The sequence below is a fragment of the Kogia breviceps genome, chromosome 1, assembly GCF_026419965.1.
Source record: "Kogia breviceps isolate mKogBre1 chromosome 1, mKogBre1 haplotype 1, whole genome shotgun sequence".
NCBI lineage: Eukaryota > Metazoa > Chordata > Mammalia > Artiodactyla > Physeteridae > Kogia > Kogia breviceps.
In genome coordinates, this window is record NC_081310.1 from 126123089 (window position 1) to 126149404 (window position 26316).

The 26316-nt window shown below is 36.2% G+C and overlaps 2 protein-coding genes across 20 annotated transcripts in view; one reads left to right on the forward strand and one right to left on the reverse strand.

Moving 5' to 3' along the window:
* Positions 1–10595, reverse strand: part of CLCA1 (chloride channel accessory 1) — a 33941-nt gene extending 23346 nt beyond the window's left edge. The window contains exons 1-5 of the mRNA XM_067043165.1: positions 10380–10595; positions 7120–7260; positions 6802–6949; positions 4309–4414; positions 194–371 (exon numbers count right to left, since the gene is read on the reverse strand). Coding sequence (XP_066899266.1) covers positions 194–371; positions 4309–4414; positions 6802–6949; positions 7120–7257 — 570 coding nt within the window. The 5' untranslated portion in view covers positions 7258–7260; positions 10380–10595. The remainder of the gene's footprint in view (positions 1–193; positions 372–4308; positions 4415–6801; positions 6950–7119; positions 7261–10379) is intronic.
* ODF2L (outer dense fiber of sperm tails 2 like) overlaps positions 1–26316 on the forward strand; it is a 339482-nt gene that overhangs the window by 212285 nt on the left and 100881 nt on the right. For all 19 annotated transcript variants that reach the window (XM_067043211.1, XM_067043246.1, XM_067043192.1 and 16 more), the window contains one exon: positions 121–249. The gene's annotated coding sequence lies outside the window, so the exon portion shown is untranslated. The remainder of the gene's footprint in view (positions 1–120; positions 250–26316) is intronic.

A 26316-nucleotide genomic window follows, 5' to 3' on the forward strand; every position in this document is an offset into this window, starting at 1 on the left:
ATGGACCTAAGGAAGGGGTCTGAGGAAGATAGGACTTTATCCCTGATTTTGTTCTCCTGGCTTGTCCCCCAGAGATCAGCTGCTCACTGATGACTTCTAACATTTGACCTTTTCTTGCAGCATCTGGGATAAAAACCTCACTAAATTCATAAGTGTCAAGAAAAAAGAAAAACAAAAGGAACAAGGCACTTACAGAATGAATACTTTGTGAATACATTATGGAAGCCTTCTCAGTCTGAACTTCATCAGGTATGAACTCACATCCTTTTTCGTACAGTCCTGTTACTCTGTCGGATTTGCATAATTGGGTGACACAGCTTCCTCCTTGACACTTCTGTAGTACATTTTTACCAGTAATAGTTGCCGAACATCTGAAAATATATTAAAGTTAGATGTTTAGGTGTAGATGATATAATTTAGAAGTGTTGGACTCTGTGGTCAGGTTCTACAGATGGCTTTGTCTACAATTTCCTTTCATAATTCAAGAAATAAATACATCCCCTTAAATAGCAAAATTATTAAGTTCTCATTAGAGTAATTTCTGTTTGCCAGAAAGTATCTGAGGGGTTCCCAAAATGATATCAGAATGTGTTTCTATGCAGCAGAAAAGCTAAGGCTGGCTTACAGCTACTGTTAAGAATTAATAAGGATCAAAGTCCTAAGGCACTTCCTAATCTAGTCCCCTCATCCCTGGAAAATCAGGAGCCCTCTTTTGTTTACCTTAAAAATTTTGCTGACATTTTTTGTTTGTTTGTTTTGATCTAACTAGTTTATGTCATATAGTTTTTGCATAGTTCTTGTGTGTTCCTAGGTATATTAGATTTTTCTTTACATGCTTATGACTTTTGTCACTATTATAAATGGAGTACTTTTCACCCACATCTTATTTTATGAGTATATAAATAATATATGAACACTATAGGAAATTTGGAAAATAACAAAAAAGTATAAAGAAGAAAAAAAATCATGTCCCGCTGTCAGAGATAAACTACTGTTAGCATATTGAAGCATTTCCTTCTCCATGTATAAGCATAACATTGTACGTATAGCTTTGCTTCTTGATCTTAAAAAACTTAGTATTTTAGTACATTTAAATTGTATTGTTATAATTCATAATATTCTTTCAAAATGTGATTTTAATAATTTCATATTTTGATATTACAACATGAATTTAGCCTAATTTACTTCATTTCACCCCCCAAAAAATTTTCAATGCTAAAAATAAAACTTCCATGAATAAATAAAATGTCACATAAAATTTTGACTCTGTTTCCAAGTTTGCTGCATGACTGACTCCCAGAATAAATGATCAGACCCAGAAGTTTGAACATTTTAAAGCCTGTTGATAGAGCTCATTCTATCATTTCCTTTAAAATGGACTGCTAAACATGAAATTACTGGAGCAAGAAATTAAAAAAATTTTTAGAGATTTGATATGTGTCACAAATTGCTTTCCAGAAAAGGTATTCTGGTTTATTCCTTTAATAACCATCTATGGGAGCACTCATCCCACTGACAGTCACTTACTAGGTAATAAACGATTCTCATCTTTGTCAAATTTGCACCTCTTTGATTACCAGTAAGTCTGAACAGTTTTACGTTTTTACTGGCCATTTTTATTTCTTCCTTTGTAAATTATTCTTCTCCTGCATCTATCTTTCTATTAGGGTGTTATTGTTTTCCTACTGGTTTTCAAAAGTTCTTTATGTGTTATAATACTAAGTTTTTAAAAGCCTGTTTTTTTAAATTTTTGCAAATATCTTTTTCTGTTTCTTATTTTTTAATTTAGTTTATGTTTGACTTATATGCAACAAAATTTTTAATTTATATTTAGCCAAATTTATTATTCTTTTAGTTATGTCTTTTTCCAATTCTTGAATGTATAGAAAGACCTTCACCATATAGGAGTTTGATATGTATTAATGTTCTTCTTCATAGTTTTCATTATGGTTTTATTTTTTATATTTAATGAGTCTATCCAATTGAAAGAGAGTCTGTTAATTTTTTCCCCCATGTAGTTAAAAATTGTCCTGACATCTTAAGAAATATTGTCTTTCCTTGTAGATTTATAATTCTAGCTGTATTAAATAGTACATTATTATGTGTCTGTCAGTTCACATTGTTTTAATTAATGTAGCTTTATTGTATATTTAAAATTCAATGAGAAAAATTTCCTTTATACCTATTCTTTTTTGAAAATGTTCTCAGGTACTATCTACTGAATAAACTCTGGGACTTTAAAATGAGGCAAAAATAGAAATACTTTTGATTAGAGTTTTATAAAACCTATATATTAATTGGGGTTGGATTTACATATTCCACAAATTGAAAATCTCTCATTTAATCTTGATTTTCTTTTAAATCCTTTAGAAGGATTTTATGCTATGGTTTTCTTCAAATATAACTTTCACATTTCTTAGAGTTTTCTTCAAATATCTCTGGTTGCCTTATTGACTTCCCTTATCAATTTTAATTTCTATTTTTTCCCTCAGGCTTTCTAAGTGGACCACATATCATCTGCCTAGAAGCAATTTTCTCTCTCCCTTTCTAGTAGCCCCCCCCCTCTTTTAACCTCCCCAACATGTTATTGCATTGGCTACAACTTTCTAAACAAGATTAGATAACTGCTAACAGTGCCCACTCTTATCTTATTCCTGGGAATGTCTAGTGATTCCCTGTTAAATATGAGGTAGGCAGTTGGCTTTCAATTGATGTTCTGCATCATATTAAGGAAGCCTTCTATTGTGGGCGGTACTGTCATTTTTATAATTGTTTCTAGGCCTTTTTAAAAGTAATTTAAAAGTTTGATAGATAAGCAATAAATGATATTTGTATGTTATAATAAGATTTATTGTTAAGAGGACATGGTAATCATGTCAGTTTTGCAAATGTTATCTGTGGAAGGATGAACATGCTGTATATGTAGATATTTCTGGAATATCCCTCGGAAGGAATAGGTACTAGTCAGCTTTTCTCTCAAGGGGATATACAGTGTCTGTCTGGAAGCTTAGCAAGAAGTGGGAAAGGCAGATGTCGGGGCTGAATGGCATCCATGGGCTGAGATTTGAGAGGAGGGAACAAGCCAATCAGATAGACTATGTATGGCTCTGGGAGGCACTTAGTGTCTTTTTATACCTAAAGTGACATAAGAGTGAGGGAAAATGTCATGGTAGTGGACCAAGCTGACAGAGTTTGAATGTAATAAACAAAGGGGAAAATGGAGAGCGGTAATGCTCCTGTGAGAGAAAGGGGAAGCCAAGGCTGAGCTCTGAGCCCAGTGCAGCTTCCCTTGGAAACTGTGCTGAATAAAGACAGTAACCAAAGCTGAGTGTGTCTCTTTAAACAGCCTGCAGGGGAGTAGAACTGGAAGCAAAAGTGAAGAGGCGTGTTGTGCCAGCTCTAGTCTTTAAAAAGAGGTGGTTGTTTTTAACTGAGGCATAAATGTGCAAGCTTATCAAATTCCTTTTCAGAATCTGTTGGAATAATCATTTAATTTTCTTTTTTTACTTGATATACTATATTAATTACTTACCTAATATCATAGCATTTTCAGACTTCTGGAAGACATCTTTCTTGGCCTTAGTGTGTTTGTTATTCCCTTAATTATGCCAGGTGTAACTTACTATCCTTTTATTTAAAACCTTTTTAGAAAGCTGTATCTACAGAATTCTTTTTCATGCTGTCAGGTTTTAGTATCTGAATTATGCTAGCTCTCTAAAATAAATTGGGAAGTTCCCTTTTACATTTGTACTAAAGCAGTTTGTTCCCTGAAACTTGATTGCAAGAACTCACCCATAAAATCACAGCAGCAGAGGTACTTTCTAAATGCTCAGTTTGCTTCCTTTTGACACCATACAAGGTTTTATTCAAATTGGGAGAAGTTTTCTGTTTTGTTTTAATATTTGGACTGTCTTTCAGCTAAATTACACACTCTCCCAGGCCCATTCAAACTGACATAGTTCACACAGATAGTATCCTACCCTCAAGGCACTGAAGCTTTGTTTATGTCACTGATTATGATACAGGAAGATGGAGATACTGAATGTAGCACCTGTGGATTTCTTCTAGTTGTACACACACACACACAAAGAGGCAAATGATTTGTAGCTGCAGAGTAGAGAATTCAGCTATTTAAGACACTTGTAAAGGGAACAAAAGTAGTAGTTTTATGGGAATCTCAAAAAGATGGCACTAAGAGTGGGAGATAGAAAATAAGACAAAAGACTGACATTTTTGAAGTAATCAATTCAAGACAAAATTGTTTGCAATTTAAAATAGTTTGTGAAAAGTTAATCAAAATATACATACATTACTGGTTTTATTCTTTTATTGGATAAGTAGAATTTCTGGTCATTATCATACTCATTAAATACTCCCCATCGTAGATGAGCCCATTCATGGACAAATACCCTTCCTGTGAAAAAGTATTTTAAACACCTGATTACAATAAGAATGGTAAAATTACCCTCTTAAACTAAGATAAAGTAATTCTTCTGAATGTTATTATGCTTTGCTATGTTTTTTTTAAATTAAAAGTTCGATTTCCTTAGTAGGAACAATCTGATACAACAATTGCACATTTCTGTAAAATATGACTATTTATTTTGGATTATCAAGTGTCAATTAGGCACCTAGTAAGTGCAAGGCAGCTATTCATACAATGATAAAACAATTGTCCAGTCCTCACGTAGCTCATGGTCTAGCAGATGACACACATCAGTTTAAATAACTGTAATCCTTAGGGGTGCAAATGTAATGATGGAGGTCAGCACAGGCAGACCTATAGGGCAGCCAGGACAGCATCCCCAATAGGTCCTTTTCCCTAATGACTCATATGTGGACAAACCTCAAGCCCTGCCTACTCCACATCTGCCTTTTTTTTCTTTGACCTATTCACATCTTTCCAATCTCATTGTCAGTTACTTCTGAACTACTGCCACACTCACTCAATGGGCCTCCATGTCTCCAGTCTTCAATGACTCCGCTATGGTGCTCAGGGTTGAGTCCAACTTTTCAACATGCGTACAAGGTCCCTGATGATTCAAGCCTTATCCCTCTCTGCAGCCATATTTCTTGCTCTTCTCCACCAACTTCCAAAACTCCATAATGACAATGGATTCTTGAACTCCTTTTACTTTCTAGAGCCACATCATGCTCTTGCTCATCTCTGGTCATTTTTACTTATTTTTCCTTGGCTTGGAATACGCTCTCCCTATCTCTGACTGAATAACTCCTACTCTTCTTTCAAAATTAGGCTTATATCCACCTAGAAGCCTTCTCTGACATCCTCAAACTAGTCCAGGTACCCCTCCTTATCACTTTCATTATATTCCATTATGGCGTTTATCGTGCTATATTGTCATTGCTTCTTACTTGCCATTCTCTCACTACAGACTCTTGTCTCCATGAGAACAGGTACCATGACTTCTTCACTGTCATGTCTTGGCACATACTGTCTAGAACTTAATAGATACTTAGTGAGTATTTGTTAAATTTGGATGAATGTTAGTGACTTATATACAGCTCAGTTTTTCTGGAATGTAAATTCCCAGGTAGATTGAATTTCGAAGGTTAAGTGAGGAGGTGCATGTTAAGTAACCCTAGTATCTCACATTAAGGATTTTAGATTGTTCTCAGTGCTAGGGAACAACTGATGGCCTCTTAAAGGTAAGGGAAGATTGTGAAGTAGCAGGCGTGGAGTCATAGTACAGAAAGGAGAGAGTGTAAAGGAATGGCATTGTATATGGTGACCTTGATGGCTGGAGTGGGGCCAGGAGTGGGTTGGAGCAGCTAAGTAAATCAGTTCAACACATATTATTGAGCTATACATTGGCAATTTTCTGTTCATGTTATGGAGGTGTTGTAAAAGAACAACAAAGAGGTGTGTTTGTTGGACACTTCTTTCTGATAAGGTCTGTAAAAGTGCTCTAGGGTATTTGGGGGTGGGGCATGCAGGCACCAAGCGCTATTTTGTTTGCTTGTTTGTTTTCTCTGCCTTGCCTATTTAAATGAAGAAAATTAAATTTGTTCTAATCTTTTCAAAATGGTAAAGAAACCTAGTATAAGTTATTAGTTAACCTAATTAGTTAATACTAATCACACTTGATTATACATGGAAAGTACATATTATATATACTCCATTGCTGGTTTCTTTTCTTCTTTTCTGCAAAGATTGCTCTATTTGGTTCATATGGGAATGCTAAATGATATTTTGTGAAGGAAAATTTGATTTTTTCTTTAGTCACATATTTTTGAGAGCTGAACAGCAAGGATATTCTGTCTGATACTCAAAGTGAGGTCCAAGGTCAGGCAGTATCAGCATCACCTGGGAGCTTGTTAAAATGCAGATTCTTGAGTCCTACCCCACACCTACTGAATCAGAATCATTTTAACAATCCGTTTATAGTATGAACGCACATTGAAGTCTGAAAACGTTATGCATCTCTGCCATCTGGTAGCCACTACCTGAATTGAAGACAGGAGGTTTAATTTGTTCAGGTGTCTCCCCACAGAGCAATAGAAACCCAAAATTACATATTAAACTATTTTAGAGTTATTATCTGATACTAATCTGAAAATTAAAAATATTATATTTACACACATATATATACAGAATATGAAGAAAATAAATTTCTAACTGAGAAATGCACTATTTGGAATCTGTTTTACATGAAAGAAACATACTATAATAATCTATTTTATGTTCTTACTCAGAAAGATAATGCTATTGTTGATCCATTTGCAACAAAAAAATTATTAAATTATGAGAAATGTAGCAGACTATTTCATCTCTACCCATACCTTGTGATCCATATTGAAGCAACTTTTTTCCTGCTAGGAACCCAGGAGTCAGATAAATTTTATTACCCTTTTCTCCACAGTCTCCCATATGCTCAGTATAGGGTCCATCGTTACCTGTTGGATTAGGTTCAGCAACCAGAACATCAGCCTAAAATTTAAGAAAAAGTTTTTGTCATTACAAAATTTCAGCAAATGAATTGACCTTACTTCACACTAGCATATTTTGAAACAATTTTATTTGATTCTAGAATATTTTGATGAAAAAAATCTGAGTCATAAAAGAAAACCAAGTTTGAAAAAAGAACTTGATATTCTCACATTTTTGTAGGTCTCAAGTTTGGGTTTCACATATTCAGGTTTTGTGTTCCAATTTTGAGGAATCAAAATGGCAACATTTTTGAAATAGAATCTTTTTTCTGTAGCTTCAAACAGATATGGAGATGCCTCGGTCACCATATCCTGGTTGGGGGAGGGGGGAACATAAACAAAAGCATTTAATGACAGAAAAAAAGATGAAATTACCAATTATTCAAATTTACATCTGTATCTCACATTTCCAAAAACTAGCTATTTATCAAGCTTGGAAGAGGAGATTATTTTGTTAATAATAATAGCTAGCCTTTTTTGAGATTTTTTACCACATGCTGTGTCACAGTGTAATGGTTGACAGTGAAGACTCCGGAAGCAGACACTAATCCCAACTGCACCACTTATGGTGGGACATCAGAAATTTCCTTGATGGAGTTCCCTGGCAGTCCAGTGGTTAGGACTTGGTGCTTTCACTGCTGGGGCCTGGGTTCGATCCCTGGCTGGGGAACTAGAATCCCACAAGCCTCGTGGCGTGGCCAAAAAAAAAGAAAGGAATTTCCTTGAGCCCTCCTGAGCCTCAGTTTCCCCATTTATAAAATGGAAATATTACAGTGACCCACTCATAAGGTTGTTGTGAGGATCAAATGAAGTCAAGAAAGCATTTGGAACCATGTTTACTTAGCACAAGTGCTTACCAAATATTAGCTCTTAGTTTCATTTTATATGATCCTCTGAGGATCAGTGAACCTTTAAGGGAGAAACTGAGAACTAGAGATTATTAGTCTCAATATCTCACACCAAGTAGTAGTGGAGAGGAACTCAAATTAAAATGAATACAACTTCAACACCTGCTGACTCCTGTAATAATTTGGGAGCTAACTAAATGTTATGATAGTATTTGTTTTTAGTATAGCACTAAGTATTAGATATAAGGAAGTGGCATAAGTATATAATCTCTTTTCAAATTATGCCTAAATTTATTTCTCTAAATTATAGTAGTGTTAAATTATAAATGCCTCTGCAGATTCCCTGAGATGCATCATGACAAGATAGTATTGATAGAAAGGGTATTACAAGATATTTATTATAGAAAGGGAAATTGGGTCTATTAGGGCTGAAAATCATTGAGAAACACAAAAGTGGGTGTAGACAGAGGGAAGAAGAAGACTGAAGACTGAGCTCCAGGAGCCCCAGTATTCAGAAGTGGGAAGAGGAAGAGCCAGCAAAGACAACTCAGAAGGAGCGGCTGGTGCACAGGAAGGAAATCAGAAGGCATAGGGTGAGCGTGTTTCAGGAAGGAGAGAGTGATCATCCGAGTTGAATGCTGCTGAGCAATCAAGGAAGATGAGGACTCAGAACTGAGCAATGAATTTGGCAACCTGAGTAAACCATTTTGTGGAATGGAGACAACAGCTCCATATGAGTGAATTCAAGAGGGTGGGAGGTGAGGAAGCAGAGGCAGTGAAAACAGACAGCGGGTCAAGAAATTTTTCTACAAATTAAAAGGGAATTGAGAAATGAAGCAGTAGATGAAGGAAGACTACAGGGCAAGGGAGTTTGTTTTTTTAATGGGAACTATTATATGTATATGCTAATGAAAAAAAAAAAAAACCCTGATAATGCAAGAGAAAAAAGGGATCATTTCTGGAGGAAAGTCCTTGCTGGAATAGACCAGAGTGACTAGGCTCCGATGTCTAGGAGGTTGGCCTTAGGAGCAGAAACAGTTCATCACTGTATGGGGAAATAATACTTGGGTACTGATGCAGGGGTGAATCCTTCTCTGTTACTTGCTAATGGGTTAAACTTGTGGAATTTATTTTGTCTCTCTGAGCTTCAGTTTCCAACCTTTCACATGGTGATAATAATGGTTGCCTTGCTAGTTTTATAAAAGCTCTCCAAATGATTTGCATCTCCTTCCAAAAAAAAACCCATATTTTAAACAATTGCTAGGAGAATTTAACATTGTATGATTTTTTAAATAAAAATACTGAGCCAATATCACCAGGAAGTTGAAAAGTAGGTATAAAACTTCCTATGTTAGAGTATTATGTTACAATTTGACTTGTGAAATGTAAATTTTCAGTGTCTCCTAGGAAGACGACTAAGCATCATGAAATGACTTCTATGTTTTAACAGAAACATTAATAATGAATCTTTGCTTTGGCATCTGTTCCATATTTTGAGAAAGCAACCTCATATCCAAAAAGACACTTAAGCTTTTGAGGTTTAAAGAATGTTGAGGATGAAGTTTATAAGATGGGTGGGTAATTCCTTAAGGATAGGGATAGTATATTATTCACCACTGGATTCCTGGTACCTGACATAATGTATATGCTCTGTAAATATTTGCTGGATTAAGGAACAAATGAATGAGTGAAGAGGTTATAATGAGGGGCAAACTGTCCAGGAGTGCCAAGACTGAAGATGCCTGGGCTCCCATACATTGAGGAGACCCCAAACGACTCCTGTTGTTTTTCTTTCTTGTGGTGTGTGTGTGTGTGTGTGAGAGAGAGAGAGAGAGAGAGAGAGAGAGAGAGAGAGAGAGAGAGAGAGAGAGAGTGCTTCTCCCTGATTCTCACTCCCTCATCTTATGCAATACTGATTAGAGTGTAGTCTCCCTGGATGGAACTGCTGCAGCGCCACCCGCCGGTATTGTAGGTGGAGAGACGCTCGGACTGCCCTGCTGAAGCAAGTACGATATTTAAGAGCTGACTTAGAGGCTTCTGCTCACGCAAGGACACCCGGGGGAGAGTCTCCCCAGAAAGCAGAGACTGAGGGATGACCAGGAAAGTGGCAAAACCCACAGTGAGGTCCCTCGACTGCAGGTCTGAAACATCAAATAGGGACTTGCTTTTATTAACTACTCAGTTAGGGACTCTGAGCACGCTATTGCCCTTAAAAGTGCTCCTGTGACAAAGAAACGTGGAAAGCAACCTCTCTCATACCCAACTCACTTACGGCTCATACCAAAAAACCAATTTAATAATTGTAGGGAGAAGTATATTTCTCAGGAGGAACCCCCCAAAGAGAGTGAGGTGAAGGTCCTTTTGCTTTTGCTCCAAAGCATTACAGAAGTACAAATTACCATTGTCCTTAGAGATGCTAATGTGCTCCTTCCCACATGTCCCTGAGCACCACTGACTGTCCAGCCAGAGACAGAAACATACTGGTCACATTTTCCTCCAACACTTTCCTGGTCTCTTGCTCCAAGTGGCTATTTCATTTTTTTCTGATGCCATTCCTAAGTTTAGAAGCAATCAAAGACTCACCCAAGTTTTCTGATTGGTAAGAAATTTCAGAAGGCATGAACTTCCCTTTCACTGATGGCAGTAATATCTGATGGTCTTCTGGTTTAAGCAGGTGAACTTCCTCTCCCCCTCAACTGCTGTACTTCTCCAGCCCCAAACTCCTCTTGGTGGTAGAGATGGTTCTCTCCCCAAACTCCATCTTTCTGGGTTTGCTCCTGTTCAGAGCAAGGAACCTTTCGAAGAGACCCTTGGGGCCCTTGCGCTATTAACTTCTGAGCTCACACTCAGGAACTTTGCCCAGAAACAAGTCTCAGTCCCTTTGGCTTGGTGAGGAATGATGAGCCCTTTCTATGTAGGATTTAAAGTAGGCCTGGGGACTGATGACTTACCTACCATTTATTGAGCTCTTACTGTGTACCAGGCACTCTGCATGCATTTTTAAAGTTTTTCTAAGTTTTTGAGATAATTATAGACTTAACAGATAACATGCAAAACATGTAGATTCCCATATACCTTTCACCTAGCTTCCCTTTTATGCATGCATTGTTAATCCTCACAAAGCCCTGTGAGGAAGATACTTATTATTATCCCCATTTTACAGACCAGTACTTTTGTTCATTATGCAGTACCACCTCTGGGTGTGCTACAGCCACTTTCCAGGGTGGTCTTTTATAAGACATTTCCCTCTTATTCTTTGCTGTTTTCTGTTGTACAAAACCTCTCTAATCCCTCTATTTTACAACAGTTAGATGCCTCTCCCTATACAGGAAGAGTCCTCTTCCTTAATTTTTCCTCCCCCTACAGAAAAAGCAACAAGTGAAGTGAGGCTGCACAGCAGCCCCGAGAGGACACTTTGCAGGGAAAATGCAGGGTTTCCTCACACTGTAAGGGTCAGGCTTGTTCTTAAGTCAGAGATTTGCCTCTTGGACTCCTATATTAGAATTGCAGAGAAGCAGGTTACAATTAGGAGGATAAAAGGAGACTCTGATATGAGCCAGTGGTAAAATCAGGCAAAGGAATTACCCTCTGCGCATCTCACAATATCTGCCAAATGTAGTTGGCTCTGCCTTGGTTGCAGAACTAAATAATTTTCAATGAAATCATTTATTAAGTGCCAAAAATATATCAAGCTCTGAATTATGTGCATTGCATTTATTATCTCATCTCTCAGAAGAATCATAATGGTTGTGTTATTATTTCCATTTTATAGCTGAAGAAATGAAGACACAGGTATAAAAAAAAACTTGCCAGTGTCACACAGCTGGAATTCGAGAACTCACGTTTCCTCTATCACAATATTATGTTTAATTTTTCAAAAAAGCATGGATAATTACCATTTAGGACTTACCTTTATTTGTTGAATGAGTGTTTCATCTTCTGGCACATTAGGGTCAATTGCAATGACAATGCCTTCATAGCCATTATTATTCAGCTGAATGAGTGAATCACTTAGGGCCACTTCCAAAAGGTGAAGGACCAAGATGAAAACCGAATTCTTAAATGACCCCATTGCTGTACATCTCCCTTTGAGTTCTCTCCTTGGAAAATGTTAGTTATGGAGGCATCTTTCCTTACCCCTATATATATGGATATATAAATGCACATTTTTCCAAGTTATCAGAGGTGGTTTATCACAGGACTTTAACCCCTTGACCCCAAATTGTTTCACTATTGGATTTGTCACCACTATGAGGAATGATAACTATAGCTATCATTATGATAACTATAATTTCATCTCAAATTTTGTGTACTTTTAAATATTGTATTTTGAAAGGAATATTAGCCTTGCCTTCACCTTTGCCATTTCCTGGGAACAAGGGTGGGGAGCCACATCTGGTTTCCTGGAAGGACTCACAGCTGACAAGCAGCTTTGCCATTGAAAGATGTTTACTTCTTACAAATGTTTGTCCAGCCAGGGACACTGACACACCCAACCCCACCCTCTAACCCCTGCCTGCCCAGTGGAGGCCTGACTGTTCTGCATATTCAGTACACATTCATTAAGTATAAACTGTATATCCTGTTATCCCTCATGGTGGTCTTTATTTTTATCGTCTTTGATCTTTATGTAACCTCACCACCTCTTGTTACTCCCTTAGAAAATCTACTTGCACCAAAACATTAGCAAGCCACATTAGATATCATTGAATATTCTATAATGCAAAGATAAAATTTATATCTCACTGTGCAAGGGAAACTCCCTCAAGTTTCCTCATCAAACCTCTATTTCACTATTCCATAGCTTCTACTGCCCAGTAAAATTCAAATTAGCATTCAATTATTTTACTGAAATTAAACGTCTCTCAGAACATGAATTGTGGACTGCCAGCTACTGCATAGATTCTTTTAAGTTTGCCAAATCTCAGATGAAAACTCAAATTGTTCTACCAATTCAAATTGGTCCTATATTCAAATTACTTGAAATATCCCTTCATCCCATAACTTCATTTGATCTTCACACAGTGGTAAGCATCAGTTTCATCTTGTCTGTCTTTGACACTCACTCATAAAAATTAAATTGGTACTTGTTGCTAATAATTAGTACTTATTGCTTAAGTATGTAATCTTTAATCAATCAAAAGTGAAGCGTTGGAATAGAGTGGAAGTACTCAATGATAAAATAGTTGTCCAGATAATCTAAATATACTTTTATATAAAAATAATTTATTCAATTCTTATTGAATAAATGTATGCATTTATTATACATATGTCGTAAAAAATTATACATTTTAAAATATCTCACACACACCCCCCACTATATGTGTCTCTCCTGGGTTCCCTAGAAAAGGGAGCCTAAGACAAGCTTATGTGAAAGTGATTTGCAAGCTTAATCCCAGAACAGTGAGAGTGAGAAAAAGGGGAAATGATTCAGGGAAACCTGGGAAGCAATGAAAGGTGCTTACTAAACTGGCTCTGGAATAGTAAACAGACCCAGCAGGCCACCCTGCAGGTGCACCTGCCCTGCTTTCTGGGACATCTCCTAATGGGCTATAGGAGGAAGGAAACGTGTTTGGCTCCTTCTCATCTCCTACAGGTGATCTCCTGCAGGTGATCACCCTCCTGGCTGTGTCACTCAGCCCATTCAGCAGCTGCTTAGAAAGAAAATCCTATGCCCTGTGGTGTATAAAGAGCCAAAGATTCCAGGTGGTGCCTGTTGACCTCTGGCAGTAGAACCACTTGGGCCTACAAGGAGTAGGTAGTGACTGAGGAGGAGCAAGTGCCCATTGGGTCAGGTGGACAGGTGGGGCCAAACAACCCTAAGGAGCTTCAATAAGATAAGTCCAATACAATTTACTTCTTGAACTGCTCAGATCCACTCACGTCCTCTCATTCTATCTAGCTCCAGTATTATAAGTTAAGTCTGGAATTGGGGGCAGGGACACAAGCTGTCTCACTTTTTCCCTGAGAGAGGGTACAAGCCCTCTCATAGAATCATTCATAGAATCTCCTTCGAAGTGCTGGCCAATTGCAATCTCCTAAAATACCCAAAGCGAGAGAGTTATTGAAATAAATCACAGTGCCTGCCGCTATAGCTGGTCTCAAGGCCATTATAGATATATATTATCTCCTTCCTTCATCACCAATTTCCCTCATTTTTAGCCAGCATTTTGACTGATCTGTGTTTGGTTTTTTTCGCCTGTTCGTATAACCCAACCTTTCCTTACTGAGGGGTCTGAGCTTTTAGTTGCCTTGCCCTTGCTGGGCTGTGGCTGGTGCAGGTGCCTATGACAGGGGTCACTGGTATGACAGATCCAGATTAGGCGCCTCCTCATATTTTGCATGGCCTTCCCTGCTGGCTGGGCCTTGGCTGCTCCCTCAATGGAGAGTCCTTGCTGCTGCCTCAGTTGCCTCATCTACCACTGGCTCTTTGCTTCCCCAAGGAGAGGGCGGAGTTTAGCATGGCCTCCACTGGACAGGGTGTGGTGGCAGCCCCACTCTCTCTGGTGCCCAAGTTCAGCCTAAACAAATTCACAGAGGCTTTGGCTCACATAAAGCATCACCCCATGGCACCTGGGATCCGACTTTGTCAGAGGCAGTGCAGATGGGCCAAATGACACAAACCAGAGGTGCAGGGAGTTAACACCCTGAGAGACAAACTTTCACCAAAGTTTGTAATCCAATGTTCCAGAAGTCTTTGCTGTGTTCCCTTCTAGTCAAAAACCTCCAAACAATAATTGCGATACTGACCTCCATCACCACGCTGATTAATTTTACCTGTTTGTGTACTTTATATAAACAGAAATATAAATATGCCCTCTTGTGTTTGGCTACTTTCACATAACATTTTCTGCATGAAATTCAGCCATGTTGTTGTGTGTAGCAGTAATATGTTCTTTTTCCATTGTATTTCTTTGCAAAAATATACCACAATTTACTTACTGCTTTTGATGAACATTTGGATTATTTCCTGTTTGGGGCTATTTTAAATAACACTGCCATAGACATAAGCATTGACTTCAGTTGGGTACATACCAAGAGTGGAATTGCTGGGTCACGGGGTATATGTATGTCTAGCCATAGTCGATCGGCCAAATACTTTTCAAAATTGTTGTATTGATCCACATTTCTACCAGTACAGGGTACTGCTGCTCTTTACAATTTTATCTACTCTGGGTGGGGTATAATCATATAGTACTGTGACTTTAATTTGCATTTCCCTGATGACCAATTTTGTTATACACCTTTTCATATAATTACTGGTCATTTGGATATCCTCTGTTATGAAGTACCTGTCCAAGTCTTTTTGCCCAATTTTTAATCAGGTTAGTATTTTCCTTGTTGATCTAGAGGAATTCTTTATATGTTCTGGATATTGAGTTCTTTATTGGATGTATGTATTGCAAATATCTTTTCCCAGTAGGTGGCTTGCCTTACTGGGTCTCTTGGATGAACAGAGGTTCTTAATTTTAATGGAATTCAATTTAATTTTTTATGTTATGGGTAATGTTTTTAGGGTCATATTTAAGACACCTTTCCCAAGTTCATGAAGATCTTATACAATATTCTGTTCTAGAGCTTTATTGTCTTATCTTTCACAATTAGGTTTGTGATCTATCTCAAATTATTTTTGTATGTATAGTGTGAGGTAAAATTCAAGATTTTTTTTGTTTGTTTTCCTCTCTGGATAGCAATACATGCAGATCATTTATTGAAAGGACCATCATTTCCCCCCACTGAATTGCAGTTGTGCTTTTGTTGTGAATGAGGTGACTGCAGTTGTGCAGGTCTGTTTCTGGACTCTATTCTATTCTATTGGTCTATATGACCAGGCTTACCTCAATACCATATTGTCTTCGTTACTGCTGGTTTGTAAGTCTTGATATCTGGTAATGTAAACACTCCAGATATGTTTTTCTTCAAGATTATTTTGGCTATTTTTGGTCCTTTGCATTTAAACATAAAATTTAGGATCATCTTGGAAATTCTACCAGAAAAAAACTCCTGGATTTGACCAGATCGCATTAAATTTATACACTCATTGTAATACATTAGCTAAATGACACACCCATCAGTGCCATGACAGTTCTGAGGCCAACCATAAAAGGCCAAAAAGTGGGCGGTGGCCCAGTTCCTGGAAATCTCCACCCCTTCTCCAAAATAGTTGGAATAATCGTCCACTCATTAGCCTATGAAATTACCCAGCCCGTAAAAACTAACCACCTCATATTTCGGCACCTCTCGCCTTCTGAGATGGCCCACACTCTGTCAGTAGAGTGTATTTATTTCTCCCAAGGTCATTCTTACCTTTTTGAGATGGACTGCATTCTATGGAATGTGTATCTCTCTAAGTAAGTCCATTTCTTACCTAAAAAAAAAAAAAAAAAATTATACATCAGTTTGAAAAGAATTGACCTCTTTATAATATTGAGTCTTTCAATCCATGGACCTGGCATATCTCTTCATTTTAAATTTATTTACTTGATCTCAACCATGTTTTATAGTTTTAAGGGTAAAAGTCTTTTGCACCTTTCATTAAATTTATTTCCATGGTTTTTAAAAGTTTGGGGGGTGCTATTATAAATGGTATTTTTATAAAATTTCATTTTCTGATTGTTTATTGCTGGTATATAGAAATATATTAGATTTTTATGTACTGACCTTTCATCCATGGAGCTTGCTAAATTCATTTATTTCAGGTAGTTTGTAGATTTTTTTGGATTTTGTGTTTATAATTATGTCATCTGTGAATAATAACATGTTTACTTCTTCCTTTGCAATCTTTTATCTTTTATTTTGTTTCCTTCTCTTATTACACTAGCTAGGACCCCCCAGTACAACGTTGAATACAGGTAGAAAGAATAGGTATCTTTTTTCTTGTTCCCAATCCCAAATGAAAAAGCATCCTATATTTGGCCATTAAGTATGATATTATCTAGAGATATTTTGTAGATATCTTTATCAGACTAAGAAAGTCTCCTTGTATTCCTAGTTTGCTAAGAGTTTTCTTTTTAAATATCATAAATAGGTTTTGAATTTTATCAAGTGCTTTTTATGCATCTATTGAGATTACCATGTGATTTTTTTCTTTAGTCTGTTTATATGGGGAATTGCATTGATTGAGTTTTCAATGTTAAATCCCCCTTACATTCCTAGAATAAATTCTTGAATTTATTTATTTATGGGCTATATAAAAAGAAGTGTGTTTTTAAATTTCCAGACACTTGGGGAGTCTCTAGTTAATCTATTATAGATTTCTAGTTTAATTACACTAGAGTCAGAAAGCATACTCTAAGATTTAAATAATTTGAAATTGGTTGAGTCTTATTTTTTGCCTTAGCTTATGGTCTATTTTGGTAAAACGTTCCATGTGCTTTCAAGAAAAATATTTACTCTGTAGTTGTTTGGTTACAGTGTTTTATATATGTTAGGCCAAGTTAGTTAATCATGTTATTCAAATTGTCTCTTTTCTTACCAATTTCTTGGCTGCTTGTTCTTTTAGTTGCTGAGAGAGGTGTGTTAAAATCTCCAATTACAATTGTGAATTTGTCTATTTTTTCTTTTATTCAGTTCTATCAACTTCTGCTTTATATATTTTAAAGCTATGTTCTTGGTGCAGGCAAATTTAGGATTGTTATATAATTATCATCACAAAGTGTCTTTTCTATCTCTAATAATATATCTTGCATCAAATCTACTTTCATTGATATTAGCTATGGTATATTGGTATTTTGAATATTGAACAATTTAAAAAAAACAAATATAACACAGTTAGCACAATGCCTGGCAAATGGAACTTATTCAATAAAGTATCTTATCTTTACACTTCTTCTTCACTCCCACTTACCCAAACCTTAGCCTTGAAGGGAAAAATTGGAGAGGAGCCAACAAGATGGAGAAAGCCAGGGCTTTGCATTAGATGGCATCAAGTAAGAATGACCAAGGTATATTTGTAGGATATTGATGTTTAAGAGGTAGTTTTAAGCTCTCTGCCATGTAATACTTCAATATGACTCCTGTTTCCACCCCCTAGTTCATTACCTCCTTCAGTAATGGTAATAAGGCCATAAGGAATCAGGTAGTCATACATTTTTGATGACAGAAAAATTGGTACAAATGTTTTGGAAGGAACTATGCATCAAAATCTAAGTGTGTATATCTTTCAACATAGCAATTCCATCCTAGAAATTTACCCTGCAGATAGATTCACACAGGTGCACTTGATTTCATATACAAAGAACAACTCATACAGGTGCATAAGAATATATGTACAAGGGTAATATAATTTGTCCCTCAAAACATACTTTATAATAACAAGAAGTAGAACTACCCAAATGTCCATTAATAAAGGAATAAATAAGCTTATATATTTAACATCTACTTTGTTTATCACTTCTTACTTAAACATCTGCAGTTTTAATAATAGCATGTATTACTTTTGTAATTGAAATAAATTTATACATAAAACTAAAATATTGGACTAAAGACTATCATTTGGAAATACTAACATGTCAGCATTGGAGTGGTAGTTCTGTCTTTTCTACTCTTAATTTCTAATCTAGTTTTTCTTTACTCTTCCATTTCACACTCTTCTTTTTCTTTTATCTTCTTCATGCTCTTGCTTCTTCTTTCCTATACTGGTGTGATGTAAGGTTATACCAATTTTTTAAATGTTCCTTTTGGATGTTTACTAATTTATATTGCTTCCATTTCACAAGCCAAGGATACCTTTCTATAGAAAGCAATTGCCCACTGTACTGAATACAGTGGGCAATTGTGTCTTGTGCCCTCGAGACACATGTTCTCAGAAAGCAGCTTTTCGATAAGACTTAGCAGCAGGTAGCTTAGAGGGAGTGGGAAATAAAATTGGCCACCATCTGGGTCACTCTCCACCTATCCAGGGTATCATCTTGCTGATAAGAGCTGTGTAGTCTAGGTGCAGGAGAGATTTATGGAAGGATGCATTTCTTTTGACCTTTGGGGACAAGCTCTAATAACCTCCATGTATATGAGCTTCTGTTTTTGTGCCTTTGAGTACTTGTTTCTCTATCAACATGTACTCTATAATTGTATCCCTAACTTTCATATCTTATTTTGTCTCTCTCTTTGTGCCTGAGCTGTGCTTTTTCTACTTCCTATGGTACATGCAAACTAAATCAGATTCTCATTTCTTCAGAGCCCACTATTTATCTCACTTCCCCTCTGCTTCTATTCCGTTTCCCTGTATTTTACATTCACAGGTCATAACACAGATCTTAACACATAATGCAGCATCCACTCAACTCTATATCCATTCTCCTTCTTTATTTTTCATCAGATTTTCTACCAGCCTTATGGAATTCAGTCCTCTAAAATAGACCATCTTCACTTTATTTAAACTATTTTTTTCTATTCTTTTTGTCTTCTCTACTTCATTTAAATCTGGTTCAGTTTTGTTCCCCCTTTCCCCTTCACTAAGGCCACTTTTTCTTGTATTCAGGTGTCAAATGTCCTTATGAATGATGCCTTTCTCTTCCTCCCTATAAGGCAAGGTTTCTCAATCTTGGCACTATTGACATTTTTGGCTAATTCTTTGTTGTGGGGGCTGTCTGATGACAGGTAGGATATTTAGCAGCATCCCTGGCCTCTACCCACTAGATCATACCCCAAGCTATGATAATCAAAGTAGTCAGCAGTCATTGCCAAATGTCCCCTGGGGGAGTAAAATTACTCCTGATCTAGAACCATTGCTTGCTAAAAGGGAAAGATACAATAAATTCATTCATAGTGTTTCTTTTGATGTAATATGTAAATGCAATAAAATGAACAGAACAAGTACAAATAGGTAGATGAATTTTGACAAGGGTATACATACCCAGTCAACCACTATCAATCCCTATAGCATTTTCATTGCTCCAGAAAGCTTTCCAGTGAATGCTCACACATTTGCTCTGAGACAACCACTATTATGATTTCTATATCTGGAGATTAGTATTGTTCTTGAACTTTTAATAAATGGAATCATACAGTCTGTTCTCTTTTGAGTCTGACTTCTTTAGCTCAACATAATGCTTTTGAGATTCAGGTATGCTGTTGCATGTATCAGTTGTTCATTTCTTTTTGTTGCTGAGTGGTGTGCCATTGTGGATTCATACAAATAGCAAAATTTGTTTTATCCATTCTTTTAATATAAACTTTTTTTTTTACAGCTTGGGGCTATTATGAATAAAGTAGCTATAAGAATTCTTGAGCAAGCCTTTTGGTGGACATATCTTTTCATCTCTCTTGAAGTGGAATTACTGGGTCAAGGTTTAGATATATGCATAACTTTTAAGAAACTGCCAGGCAGTATTCCAAAGTTGTTGCACACTCACCAATATAAAAAAATTACAGTTGCTTCACATCCTTGTCAACATTTCTTAGTGCCAATATTTATAAGTTAGTTGTTCTAATGGGAATGAGGATGTATTTCATTTATAGGTATCATTTTCAATTTGTTGATAACTGATGGTGTTGATTGCTTTTTTATAAATTGAAGTATAGTTGATTTACAATATTGGTTTCAGGTGTTGATTGCCTTTGTATGTGTTTATTGGCTCTTTATATATTCTCTTTTGTCAAGTGTCTAAGTCCTTTGCCCATTTTTATTGGGTTCTTTGTCTTTATATTACTGATTTATAACATTTTTATACCTTCTGAATATAACTTCTTTGTTAGATATATTTGTTGTGAATATTTTCTTCCACTGTAGCTAAACTTTTTTATATTAATGGTGCCCTTTGATTAGCACAGATATTTAGTTTTGATGCAGTCCAACTTATTATTTTCTCTTATGTTTAGTGTTTTCTCTGCTCTAAGAAATCTTTCTACACTATAGTTGTAAATATATTTTCTTATATTTTTTCTAGAAGTTTATATCTTAACTCATATTTATATCTATGATCCATCATGAATTTATATTTTTACAAGGTAGGAGTAAAATTGCTTTCCCAAACATATGTCTAGTTGTTCCAACATCATTTATTTAAAAAAAAAAAACCTCTTCTTTACCCATTGACTTGTCACTACCCATTGATTTGCACATGTCTTTATGGAAAATCTATTGACCATATGTGTGTCAGTCTATTTCTGTACTCTGCATACTGGGATATGTTTTATGCCTAGCATAAACATGAGCACTTAAAAATGATATGTATTCTGCACTAGTTACTTGTAGTATTTTTAAATATGAAGGTCAAATTGGTTGATAATGTTGTTCACAGATTCTCCATTCTTACTGAATTTTTCTGTCTAGTTACTCTACAATTGACAGTGGGAGATTTAAATCTCCAAGTTTGCTTGTTGATTTGTTTATTTCTCCCTTAATTCTGGCAGTTTTTGTTTCTGGTATTTTGAAGCTCTATTAATAGGTACATGCACATTTAGGATCGCTATATCTTCTTTTTTTTTTTTTTTGTGGTACGCGGGCCCCTCACTGTTGTAGCCCCTCCCGCTGTGGAGCACAGGCTCCAGACGTGCAAGCCCAGTGGCCATGGCTCACGGGCCCAGCTGCTCCGCAGCATGTGGGATCCTCCCAAATCAGAGCACGAACCCGCGTCCCCTGCATCGGCAGGCAGACTCTCAAACACTGTGCCACCAGGGAAGCCCTGCTATATCTTCTTGATGAAATTTTTTATTATGTTGAAATGATTCCTCTTTCTCTCTCCTTTTTCGAGGTCTGTTCTCTCCTATAATAATATACTAACACCAGCTTTTTTATGCTTGGTGTTTGCATGATATACCACTTTCCTTTTTCCCACTTTCAATTTCTATGTATTTATATTTAAAGTTCATCTGTTGTAAATTCCATATAGTTGGGTCTTGCTTTATTATCAAGTCTGAAATTCTCTTTTTAGTTGAAGAGTTTAGTCCATTTATATTTAATATAATTATTAATTTAGCTGCTTTAAGTCTACCATCTTGCTATATGCTTTTTGTATTCCCCTCTGTTCTTTGTTCCTTGCTCTTTCCTTATCTTCTTTTGTATTAATTGGGTAGTCTTAATGTTCCATTTTATCACATTTATTAGCCTTTTAGATATACCCTTCTCTATTACTAATAGGTGCCCAAAGGGGTTATAAGATGCATCCTTAATTTATGTCTACCTTGAATTAATATTGTATGTATGATGTACCTTTAAACAGGATAATTCCATTTGTCACCTTTCTTTCCATTCTGCTCTTATTGTCATATATCTTACTTCTTTATGTTATTTATACCAAAATACATTGTTTTTATTTTCCTTTAAATAATTTATTGTCTTTTAAAGGCATTAAGTAAAGAAAACCAATAATGTATTATATTTACCTACATATTTATCATTTCCAGTGATCTTCCTTTCATGCTGTAGATCTGTATTTACACCAGACATCATTTTCCTTCAGCTTAAAGACATTTCTTTGGTACTTCTTGCTGGTGAAAATTATTTCAGCTTTTATTTATCTGCCTACATTTTTAAAGATATCTTTGCTCAATATAGAGCTCTGTGTTGGTTTCTTTTAGCACGCTAAGATGTCATTTTATTGTTTTCTGGCCTCAATTGTTTCTGATGAGTAGTTAGTCATCTTTCCTATGGTATGCCTAGGTGTTATTTTCTTTGTATAGATCCTATTTTAGGTTCACTGAGCATTTTAGTCCTGTGGGTTGGTAGTTTAAATCAAATTTGGAAAAATTTCATCCAATATTTCTTTGAATATTTTTATGCCTTATCATCCCTCCCTCTACTTCTGGGAATCATTTACATGTAATGTCACACAGGTCACTTGGGCTTTTTCTTTTCTTTTAATGAAAGGCTTCAGTTTAGATGCTTTCTATTTTCATATATTCAAGTCATACAATCCTTTCTTCTGTAGTACCAGTCTGTTGTTAATCCATTACAAATTTTTTTACATACATTGTATTTTTCAATTTTTAGGATTCTCTCTTGCTTCGTTTTAAAGACTTTCACATCTTTCCTGAACTTCTTCCTCTATTTATCACTTATATTTCTCTTTTCCTGTAATTTCTTTATCTTATTTATGATGTTTTTTAAACTAATTATCTGCTAATTCCAAATATGGATCATTTTTAGATCATCTTTTATTGACAGATTTTTTTTCTTATTAATTATGGGACACATTTCCTGCTTGTCAGCATGTCTGTTCAAGTTTTATTATATAGTGGATGATATGTTGTAGAGGCTTTGTATTATGTTATCTTTCTCTGAGTTATGTTCTAGCAATAGTTTAATTATTGGTGAATTTATCTTGATTCTCTAGAGACTTGGTTTTAGACTTTTTCAGAGCAGATCTATTTCAGTTTTGCCCTTGGTTCTAGGGCATAACACTTAGTCTGTGGATATGATACCTACCCCTAATCTGGAGTTTCAATGGAAACACAAACACCCCCTCTAACTTGGGTGACTTTGTATTTTGGTGCAACCAATTTTAATCTTTGATTTAGAAAATGAAATCACAATACCAATAGATATGTAACAAAATGTTCACAGGAGAATTATTCATTATATCCCAAATTGCCTATTACTCAAAAGCCTATCAATAGTAGAAAGGATGAATATATTGGTATGGCCAAGCAATGGAATATTATACAGCAATAAAAAAGATCTACTGGTATACAAAATGTGGCTTAATATCATTAATGTAATGTTGAATGAAAGGAGCCAGACACAAAAGAATACATACCAAATGATTGAATTTATCTGAAGTTCAAAACGGGCAAAAACTAAGCCATGGTGCTAGAAAGTCATTCTGTGGTAAACATTGGGGTGGAGGTAGTTGCAGGAAGAGGTTAAGATACAAGTTTCTGAGATTCTGGCAATATTCTACTTCTTGATTTTGGTGTAATTACCAGGGAATGTTCATGTGTGATAATTTATTGATATGTACACTTACAGTTTGTGCACGTCTGTATATATGTTATACTTCAATAAAAAAATTTAAAACAAACAAACAAAAAAACTTGGGTAATGTTGAACCTTAAATTTTCTCTCCTCAGGACTGGGCGGTTGCTGAACTCTCTGTTCAGCTCTTTTAGCTGCTAAGCTCTTATTTTCCATTAAATTCCTTTGCAGTTTAGGACTCATCCAAGGATTGAGAGGATGCAGATTTGGGAACTTCCCTCTTGTAGTTGCTTCCTTCCTCGGATTTCCTCCCTCAATTTTCCACTGCTTTAGCAATCCAGAACTCTTACTTCTGGCTTTTCAACCCAGTAAGACTGCTGCTTTCTGCTTGAGCTCTTTCCAGATGCTCTGAGCAAACTGGGAATGCCTTCTGGGGGAAAAGCTGGTTAAATGTGGATCTCACCTAGATTGCTTTCCTTTTTTCAAGGGTCATAACTCCTCCAGGTTCTACCTGCTTTTCTTGGTGTCCAGTGCCTTCAAAGAGCTGTGTTTTATATTTTTTCCAGAGTTATTACTGTTATCAGCAAGAAGATTAGTTTGATATGAGCAACTCTGCCATTAGTGCAATTGGATTGATCACATTGTTTTAAATAAATGATATAGTTAGGGACCAACTCTTCCAAAATAATTACATTATAGCAGAAAGCAAAGCCTAAAGCAAATAAAATAATTTTTGGTAGACTTTCTAGTACTAACATGCAGGTGCAAACATACTTTTGGAGCAGTCAGCATTGTACCCATAAACAGCAACCTGCTCAGTGAATTCATCTCCTAAAAATTTTCTCTCTCCCACTGAGATTTAACTTCCTTTTACTCTCCATAAAAAGAATAGGGTAAAAATGGAAGGGATATTGTCCTTAATTTTCAGAACAAATTTCTATATACTGATAACAACAACCATCTTGGCATGTGAAGATAATAATAATACTTGCCTGTGTTACCTTCAATCCCTAGACTTATCTTTCCTCTACCAGATAACTGAGCATGTGAAGATAATAATAATACTTGCCTGTGTTACCTTCAATCCCTAGACTTATCTTTCCTCTACCAGATAACTGAGCATCTGTCTCATATTTTTTCCTCCTCTTGCAATCTTGGATCAAATCTTCAGTGATGTCACTATTCATGTGGTATTCCACTAGTAACCAATGCTTCACAGTTCCTCGTTCTCTTTGACCCAACTCTTGTCTATTTCTATTCCTTATCATTTGTTCAGGATCAATGTCACCTCCTTCCCAGTGGCTCTGTTCTATTGACGATTTCTGGGGTCTCGAAATCAGTTATCTTACCACATTTACCACATATTTCTTGTTGTCTAATGCTTCAATCCCTCACAATCACTGAAGCTTGTTTACCCTATTCACTTGATGAGATCTCCCTATCAACTCTGCTATAATATGTTTTAGTTTATCACTTTAACATCCTTAATCTCAGTCTTGCCTCTTCCAATTTACTGATTTCTGGACTTAAAGCCATTTGTTCATTTCTATACCGACAAAACTGGAGGAAAAGAAAAAAGAAAAGCCCTGTTCCTTCAGCCTAGACCTGTTCTCCTGCTTATTAACCTTGAAGATTTAAATATTTCCAGGCATAATCCCTGGCATCTTTCCACACCTTCTTAAACAGACGGGAGTGAAGGAACATTATGACAACCTGACTCTATTCCTATATACTCTGCCTTTAGCCAGCACAATGCTTTAGATTACTCCGTTAATCCTCCATTTTCCTGTCTATAAAATGAGGAAAACATCTGAAGACTTAAAACCCACCACACCCCATCTCAGTATTTTACCAGCCCATTGAAGCTACAGAGAAGCAGATCCCACTGATACCAGCCTCAGTGGCAATAGAGGGAAGAGGGACGGACTGCCAAGTGGGGACTTGAAGTTCCAATCTGTGAAAATTTTGGCACTACCAGACTCAGCATGTGACAGGCCAGACCTGGGATGTAGTATGAACAGCAAGGAGGCAGCCTAGGTAGAGGTATTTTCTGGTCACTTTACTCCCCAGCACTGCTCTGAGTCTCTTCCTCAAGGTTTCATGCCCTCTTTTCATTCTTGTTCCAACTCCCTACAATTTCCTCCCCACCCCCCAAAACTTAATCTAATTGTCATTCTTAGTTGGTCCTAGTTATAAAGCAGTTCTATTCCACATTGTTGTTTGTATTTATCCAATAAAGTTTTAAGTTCTGTAATATACAAAGCATGTGATTTTATTGCTCAGTAATCTTTAAAACATAAGAGCAAAATTAAATAAAAGATAATTTTTATTTCCTTGCCTCTCTCTAGTCACCCTCCACCCCTGTAGGTTAATACCTGTAGGTAAATCACCCTTTGTGGGAAAAGGATTCCTGTAGTCTTATTTAAACAACAACAAAAAAAAACCAGAATCAGTTAAAAATGTCCAAAGGTCCGTCCCTCCCTGTCACCTCTTCCTTGTTTGAAAGTGAATAAAATTATATAGCCTATATATTGATATGTTTTAAAATAAGCTCAGAACTATGTCTTTCATTCTTTATCTAAAGTCTTATGAAAACTATAACCATTTTCCTTGAATACCAGCCAAGGCAAATAACTTGGAAACCTGCTTTGATGAGAGTAGAAA